Source organism: Atta cephalotes (assembly GCF_000143395.1).
Source record: "Atta cephalotes unplaced genomic scaffold scaffold00020, whole genome shotgun sequence".
Lineage (NCBI taxonomy): Eukaryota > Metazoa > Arthropoda > Insecta > Hymenoptera > Formicidae > Atta > Atta cephalotes.
Window position 1 is genome coordinate 3875183 of NW_012130084.1, and position 9330 is coordinate 3884512.

The following is a 9330-nucleotide window of genomic DNA, read 5'->3' on the forward strand; positions in this document are numbered from 1 at the left end:
CTCTCTCTCTCTCTCTCTCTATCTTTCTCTGGCTATCTATCTCCCTTTTCGTTATCACGAAATGCTTTTGGTCAACCAAATACACACACGCACGCACGCACGCACGCACGCACGCACGCACGCACGCACGCACGCACACTTACATATAAACAAATGCTACATTTTAGAAATGTGTGAGGGCACATTTATTCACATATAATAGACGAATCCATATAGCTCATTCACTAATGAACACCATCACAGTTTCTTCGCCGAACAAAGCAATGTGAATCGCTCTTCTGGGACAGGCCTCCCTTTTCTAGGCACGTACGAACCAGTCTGAGACGGTAACGTCTCCCGCGGGACGACCGCCGATGGCCCGACGCGATTTTCAACTTCGACATTCTCTCGTAAGATTTTTATGCGTGATAAGAGTTCAGTGAGTCTCCTCAATGTGTGCTTTTATCAAAGAATCATGGGGAGACAACACAAATCATATACTAAAAATTGACGATATAAAAACATATTTAGTGATGGCCAACAAAAATCTATATAACTAAGTTTCAACAACTCCATTCAATAACTTCATTTAGAAATCTGATTTTTTATTTTGCATAAAATAGAAAGAAACATTTTCATTTCAATGTCTGCTGATGTATTTCTACCAATTCTAAAAAATTATGAACTTAGTTAACGATATTAATTGTTGTTAATTTTATATAAAATTTTAAATTTTATCTTAAATATTTTTATAATTTTATGGAATGTGTATGTAGATTATTCCACAGAAGAGAGACGTTTATTATATCTGAGAAATATAAATATTTTATATACGAATATTAATATTCTGTTGCAAATTATAACATAATATTTAATTGGTTTTATCAAATATTTTCTTATTGATAATTAATTAAAGTAGAAATTTCAAGAACCCATTCGAAATTATTATGACAGATGTTATTTTTCGTAGCAACTGAAGATATATTCATCAATAGAAAAGATATATTATCAGCATAAGATTCATGAAATAATAAATTAGCGATTGTGAAAATTATTGTTATATCATTTATGAAGTAATTAATTTGAAATCAAAACATAACAAATTAAATGTATGAATAAATGCAGCTTTTGTATAGATAGAATTATAGAAATTTATTTACTGTATATTTATCATCCATTGTATATGAAGCTAAAGCTTAATAAATAGCAATATTAGTTTTATTTAAACATGAAACAATATTATATCATGACATTTGTCACTGTTTGCTGGCTAAACAGATCAGATTGTACAGCATTAAGGAACATAGGAACACTACGCTGTTTTTGCAAATATTGTTCAATCAAACTGCCTAAATTCGCAGAAAAGTCAGTTTCCAACATATCGACACCCTCTTCACCTACGTGGAAAAACAGGAAATCATCTGGCGACTCTGCATATTGACTCGATAACTTGTAGCGACCTTCCTTTGTTCGGTCCACCCTCCAACCGAATAATTGATAGCACGCTTGGCGGTACTCTTGTGAGGATGCTTTGAAAGCTTCCTTCAAACGCGCTATCTTTATTTCATGCGTTTGCTTCAACTCCGCGATTTCTGTATTAAAAGAAAATAAAATTGTATTGCTTTGTATAATGAAAAATAAAAATATGCTTTATTATGCTTTAATTAAGTTTATCTACCTTGCGTCTGCAACGATGAAACAGTTGTGCCATAATTTCCCGACGCCATTTTAGCACGAAGTTCTTCCACTTCTTGTAACAGAGCCGCTTGTTTTTCCTCTGCTTGCTTCTCCGCCATCGATGCGGGATTCATCGTGAAATGCAGAACTCGGGCGTTGCAGTTGAAATCACCCTTTAATGTGCGATGTTCAAGCTCGCCTCTCAATTGCTCGATCTCTTCTTTCAATTTATTGCATTCGTTCTTCTGAGTGCCAATCTCGGCCGTTTGAAGATCTGTTTCCAATTTGCTGACTAAATCCCTAAGAAAATTTTAAATATTTTCATGAAATAATTTAATTTCACTGAAGAAGCGCATACAGGGCGCTCAGGAAGTCGTGATACAACCAAGAAGGAAGTCATTCCTCATATAAAAGTCGAAAATATAGAATAAAATATTTTTAAAGCTAAAAAAAAATAAAGCTTGAATATTTTATGTCAAGTATGTTTGCACTTTGCTAGTCTGTTTCGTTCATCCAAATATCCAAATATCCTAATTATTCACGGCTATTTTTATATCTAAATTTGATAATTTGGTAATAGTAATGGATAATAATAATATAATAATATAATAAGTTTCTAATATATTTATTTTATTAATCGAAAAATTGTTAAAAATATCTATATAAAAAAATTTTCTTCTATATTTTCAATTTACTTTTATATGAGGAATCACCTTCTCGGTTGTACTATCATTTTTACTCTGTATACGTTATGTAAGAATATACCTATATCCATCTATAACACGTTCCAAAGCCGGTATTCTTTCAGTTATTGCATTGTTGCCGTCCACTGTTATCTCTTTCTCATACATATCCAATTGTTGTCTGTAACTATCTCTCTCTCTGGTGACAAGAATCATCTTCTTCTGGAGTCTATTCACGAGCTTGCTCAATTTATCTTTTGACAATGTCATATCAGTAGCCATCTTCCTTGCCTCTTCATAATTATTTGACAAGTTCTGCGACTCTCGTATAACTGCATCCAACTTCGATCTAAGCTGGCCTTCTTCTGCTCTTAAATCCACTTCAGCTTGCTGAAGTCTATTCAATTCCCGCTTCATCGCCGTTGGTCCTCCAGTAATGCCAATAGTTTCATATTCCTGCAAGCGAAGCACAAGCTCAGATCGCTTTGCTTCTAACATTGCCACTTGTTGCTCTACTTTTTCAGTATGCTCTAGCCTGTAATAAAACGTTTTTCGTTAACTAACTAAACAATATTTTATTTCAAATGCGTTGAAATTACCTTTTTGTCATATTAGCCATTTGTTCTTCTAAAAGTAATTTCTCCCTAACTGATTCTTTTAATACTGCAATCGTCCTTTTTGCAACATTCAATTCTTTCTCCAAATCATTTGCTCTTGCAGCTCTTCCTGCTAATAGCTTGCCCTCTTCCCACAGTGCTCTTTCTGACTCCAGTTTTTCTAGTTTCATTTTCATACTTTGTAGTTCCACATTCAACAATTCATAGTCCTGTTGCATTTTGAGATATTCTTTCATTTTCTCCTCCAGTATTGCTGCTCTGGCTTCCACAGTTTCCAGTTTTATTTGTAATTCATTTGATTCGTTGGGATCGTTAGGAGAAGGAGATTTTTCATTTGTAGAAATATTTCTTAGATTCTCGGATAATTTTGCGTTTTCATTTAATAATGATGCTATTTTCCTTTCTAAATTGTTTCTTGCCTAAATAAATACAAAATTAAAATTGATTTAACATAGTTACAAAAAATGTATAATTAATATAAAAAACAATTACTTGGGACCATTCTTTCTCTGCAGTATCATGTGTCTCTCTTACATCCTGGATTGTTCGCCGTGCAACATCAAGTCGGACTTCCAATTGTTGAATAGTTTGTTTATCCTGTTCTGTCTGGATTTGCAAAAGACCTTTCTCCTTCTCAAAGATTTCCTCCATCTGTCTACGTATATTGTGTAATTGTTGTACAGCTGCCTCTTGATGCATCAGTCTGGTCTTTAATGATATAACCTATACAAAAATGTACAATTTTTTTTTAATTGAACCAGTATATAGCTTTCTGTACTTAAAATAAAATAATTATTCGTTTAAAATTTTGTGAAATCAAAAAGGAATTAAGTTTTAATGAAGGGATAAAACACTTTTCTTTCAAAGATTTTCTTTCAGATTTATTTAGATTTTTCTTATATTTGAATTATATTCTTACCTCTCCCTTCATACGTCGCCATTCCCAAGGACTACCAGGGATAGAGTCAGACTTAGTTTTATTGTTAATGGATGTATCAGATTCATCTAATCTCAGCCGCTTGGGTGAAGTAATGCTGTCTGAACTTTCATTGAACTTCGAGGATACATAGCCAGTTCCTGAGAAACGTATTCCAACGCTTCTGCGATAAGATTCTGTTCCAGAACGTAAGTCTTTTATCATATTAATAATACTCGTTGGATCCTGATCGCTCATCTGTACAAAATTATATTAATTTGTTTACGATATCACATCATTAATCTGATTTTACTGACATTAAATGCAGTATGTAAAAATACAAGCATAAAATTTATGCAATAATAAATTAAATGTTAATAATACGTCAATAATCACATTTAACGTCAATAATTATATTCTTTTTATATTTTAATAAGATAATTAGTCAGTTTAGCGATTTCAGGTTCAATATTATTGTTTGCAATAAAATGAAGTGAATTCAGATACGGTGAACGCTAAAGTCATGTTCTTTTCTTAATTAAGTATTGTTCATTTTGTTTCTCAGGAGATGCTCAGAATCCCTTCGAATGAACTCCGTACTTGAAATATAGGTCACAGTATGTATGACATTCGTCATATGACATTCATTTTATTACAATGTAGTTAATTGCTTTATATAGAAGATAAGCTGATTTTAGTTAAATTTTAGCGTTTACCGTATTTAGATAAACGATATTGCAAAAACTATTAAAATTATGTTGAGACCGTTAGCTTTAAAAGATTATAATTATTATTTGTTCATATTTGTCTTTCCTTACATTTATCTTGTATATTTATTCTTTTCTATTATAATTCTTACAGAATCAAACGAAACACAATAATTACAGTATACATAACAATTCTCTATCGGCTATTAAACTGCATTGAACCACAATATATACAGTAGCGCAACTCTCCTGATTTTGTTTCCCAAAATGGAGTGCGCATGTGCGAAATAAATAAGTTGTCCAGTAACGTCATCTAAATTTCTATCTTACTTCTTCCTTTTTTCGTTCTCTTTTTCAGGACTCGGGATTTTTCAATACGTGGCGCCACTAGAAAATGAACATGATTCATTTCGTGAGGTTCATCTGTCACTAGTTTATGTATGAAGTTTCATGACATTTCGTTCATTCGTTTACAAGCTGCAGTCGTTTAAGTGGCGCTACTTTCGCCTTCGTGCTGTCGTACCATCACGATAACGCACCGTCACACACGTCCTTGAAAGCGACCAAATTGGACCAACTATGATTCGAATTGGTTGCTCACCCACCGTATTCTCCAGACTTGGCTCTCAGCGATTATTATCTGTTCCCAAACTTTAAGCGGTGGCTCCAGGGAAAGAGATTCATATCGAATGAGAAAGTCATCGCGGAAACCGAGGCGTATTTCGAAGGCTTGGACGTTTCGTACTACAGAAAGGGCATCGAAATGTTGGAAAATCGCTATACCAAGTGTAGTGTACCACCCTCGAAGGCAACTATGTTGAGGAATAAATATAACTTTGCCCAAAAAACGCTTGTTTTTATTAAAAATCCCGGGACTTTTCAGCCCATGTAGTAAATACTGTTTCCCTTTAAGTACGTTGTTTGTTTTCCAGCTGGATTGCTTTCGTTTTAGCTAAAAAATCTGCGTTTTGTGTGGTGCAATTCTAATAATTTATTATAAAACGCAAGCGATCTAGCAGAAAAACAAGCATCGTATGCTGCAGTCGTTAATTAAAATATTTTTACGGTATAATATTTGTATCATACATTTATATAATTTTGTAGCTTCTTATTTTTGTATTTTTTTTATTTTGCAGTGCATTGCAATTATAAATCTATTTCTTTTATTTTAGTTTTATTACATTTAGATTAAACGTTGATGTACAAACGACCTAGAAAGAGAGAGAGAGAGAAAGTGAAAAAATAAAGAGCAACTGAGAAAGAAATTCAAATGGCGCTACTGGGAATTTACTTATTTCGTGCGTACTCCATTTTGGGAAACACTAACATCAAAGATGCCGACAGAGTTGCACTATTGTTTATACTGTGACTGAACTATATATATATATATATATATACACCACAGAGAAATCTGAAACTCCTGAGAGAGGACATAACGGCCCAAAACCTATAACTGCAAAATGTTGCCGCGCATTATTGTTCTCTGACAAAATAAATGTAAATTACATAGCTACATCCACTTTTCTTAAGATACATCGTCCACTTTTCAAAACTGGAGATGATAAATCGATATTTGATTCATATAATCGTGTTACGTGTAGCACGATTAGGTGCGTTCGGCAATGTAAATCTGAGATGCGAGTTAGCAGATGACGAGCTTGGTCACGAGTTTGATTTTCGAGCAATCCGAGTGCCAAGAATTAATTCCGAACACTACAGAGCTAAACTGTCCTTTAAGATTAGATTATAAAATAAAATTGTTTTTTTATGAATAAATAAAAAATATCCTGTTAATTGAAAATTTCTTTTGTTTTATTCGAAACTAATAATAGTCTTATAAACTAAAAATAGATCGTTACATATGAATGTAGCAGACTTATATGCAAGGTGTGTTTTCTTAAAAGAAAATACTACATTGCAAAATAAATTTCAGCAATTTATAAATTATATCACTTGATTTATATTTGTTGGAGTCTTTAATATATTAATATAGTTTGATTTTATTTCATTCTATATGTATGTGCAACATAAGCTTTGATCTAAAAATTAATTAGCAAATTCTTTGTTTTCAAATACATAACTTCAAATTCATAAAGAGGAAAAGAATTAAAAACTTACTTTTCTTGTTAAATGTACATAATGTACTTCATCAATTTCTATTTGATAGTATTTGTTTGAGCGTTTAGACTCAGACATTATAACAGTTCAAATACACTATTTGTAAAATAGAAATATTAAAAGAGATAAATATACATTATGTGTTAACGAATCAGTTGGATTATATTATCATAAATATACAGGTTATGAATTTAATTTAGGCGCGAAAATGTACATTAACTCTGCAAGCTCGGTCTTTCAATCCGGAGATCGAGCAGCTCGATTAGTTCTAGAAATATTAATACCGAACGTAGATGAAATGACATGTAGCAGAAGATGCGAGTTGCCAAACGCACCTATTATATTATGAATCAAATATCGATTTATTGCTATTTTTGCGTTACATATTTTTGTTATAGGTTTTGGTCTCATCATGTTCTCTCTCAGGTTTCTCTCTGTATACACTGGAATGGAAGAAAATTCGTGGCCACAATTTCAATCAACCATCATTTTAGTTGGGACGATATTTGGGACGAATCAAAAGCATTCGCGCGCGCTCTGCCATCAATATATCGATCGATGTACTATCGATGTATGGAAATCTATATGGACATGAATGATATGTAAACAAAAATGTCACTTCAATTTTATTAGTACAACAAAATAACATTAATAACACTTTTAATATCCTACATTGGGTGCGTTCGGGAAGACACTATTCGCGCTATATTTAAAGCGTTACAAACTGTCGCGGAGCTGCAAATAGTGCTAACAAACACGATCATAACGTGATCATCACTATGATAGCGTGTTACGTCACAATCTGCGCGCTATCAATGCTATTTCTTCTGAAGTAATGTATTAGATAGCGTTTATAGATCTGTGAACAATCCTAGCGTAGCGTGGGTAGCGTTTAACATTCGTCAATGGGTGCGTTCGGGCTATGGACGCAAACGTTACGCTATTCTTGGAGCCAATAACGCGTTAGCAAGCTCCATGAACGATCCTAGCATAGCGTTGATTTAACCAAACTTTTATGTAATGTATGAATTTCAAATTTTATCATAATGAATGCAATCTCAATTTTAATCTCTGCTGATGGCTTGCCACTAGGCTGGAATGAACATAATTCTTACTTGTGTATCATCTTTAACTTTTCAAAGTTCTGTGAAGTGCAACTTGTGTATTTGATTTCATTATAAAATGTGAAAGTCAGAGGTATCTTGTTACTGGCAATTTTTAATTCTCGTGTACGGAAAAAATGATTGCGGTATGACAGGATATTCCGCTGCAGATGCTTAAGATCTTTATTAGATGTAGATATGCTTCTTCTTCTGAAATCGACAATGGATGCTCAAGGATTCTTCCTTTTATCTGATTAATTTACCTAGTGTAACTATTAATTTTTTGATCTAGTTTCTACATTGTTCACTTCGGCCTAGCGGCAAACTATCATAGAGATTGCAATTGAGATTGCGTTCTGTTATTCACTACGAGAAAATAAAAAATTTACGTTAGGAATACTTCACAAAATCTTAAAAATTTTAATTATAGGGAAAAGTTTGTTTGGTGATTGAAAACAGAATCCCCTACATTAACTTAACCTCAATGAATATATCTCTCTGGTTAAACTAGAGCATTAGAAACGTAGATATTCGCGTCCATCATTTTTATTCCTTTTCTTACTCCTTGCCCTGTCTCCATTCCATCATTGAGCTGTGATGGGTTATTACAGGTTGTGATTTGTATTTGCTGCTTGAAATTTTGTTTCAATCTCTTTTCTATTTTTGCTCTTAAAATCAATTGAATAATCTAATCGCAATATTAGTGCAGGATCTAAAGAGTGTTTGGCGATTATTTCTAAATAAGGTGTCAAATATGTCAATTTGAAGAAAAGAATTGAAATTTCTCTGCGAGGAAGTATAGTGATGTTTATTCTATATTTATTTTACAGCAATATAGCAAGTTGTCGACGAATATTATCCACAGGAAATTTAAATAAATAAAATTTAAATCGAATATCTTTTTCTGATCTATTGATACAGTTTACTGCAACGCAACATGGCAGTTTATACATTTTTTTGCCTTCGTTAATATATAATATTTTAGTTAATATATATATATATATATTTCAGTTTTTTCCTTCTTTTCATCTTCTCTTATAGTTCGTCTTATATATATAAAAGTGGAAATACATAAATACGAAGTTACAAGGTTTTCAACAGCTTAGAAGCTATAACCTAACCTATACTGTAATGATCATAATGAACAATTCTCAGCTTAGCAGCGGAGAGCGAACAGGGCAAGGAGTGAGGAAAGGAATAAAAATGGTGGATATGCGAATACTCACGTTTATGTCTAGTTAAACATTACCAACGCTACGCTAGGATTGCTAGGATGGAGCTTGCTAACGCTATCGCGCTATTGGCTCCAAGAACAGCATTGGTAGCGTTTGTGTCCATAGCGTGAATAATGTTTCCCTGAATGCACCTATTGTAACACATGTGGAGGAATTGATACATTTAATACAAAACTTCTTACTTATAAAATGACCTTTTTTTCTTCTCTGCCCATACCTAGCACTTCATGTTGATGCTTTGCACATTTTACAGTTATGCGATTTTATAATGTTTCAAAGTAATCTTTCAAATATA

General features: G+C 32.9%; 1 protein-coding gene across 1 annotated transcript; it reads right to left on the reverse strand.

Moving 5' to 3' along the window:
• Nucleotides 1-1218: 1218 nt before the first annotated feature.
• Nucleotides 1219-4130, reverse strand: LOC105619284 (mitotic spindle assembly checkpoint protein MAD1). Its single transcript, XM_012200809.1, has 6 exons — nucleotides 3876-4130; nucleotides 3449-3679; nucleotides 2939-3375; nucleotides 2422-2874; nucleotides 1658-1956; nucleotides 1219-1571 (listed from the first exon to the last, which is right to left on the reverse strand). The coding sequence occupies exons 1-6, from the start codon at nucleotides 4128-4130 to the stop codon at nucleotides 1219-1221; spliced, it is 2028 nt and encodes a 675-aa protein (XP_012056199.1).
• Between the last annotated feature and the right edge of the window lie 5200 nt (nucleotides 4131-9330).

Bases quoted from the DNA above. Each gene is read 5' to 3' on its own strand.
- LOC105619284 (XM_012200809.1), bottom strand. From the start codon at position 4,130: ATGAGCGATCAGGATCCAACGAGTATTATTAATATGATAAAAGACTTA. The intron at 3,680-3,875 runs GTAAGAATATAA...ATTTTTGTATAG, and splicing joins GGCGACGTATGAAGGGAGAG to GTTATATCATTAAAGACCAG. The intron at 1,572-1,657 runs GTAGATAAACTT...CTTTTAATACAG, and splicing joins TTCATCGTTGCAGACGCAAG to AAATCGCGGAGTTGAAGCAA.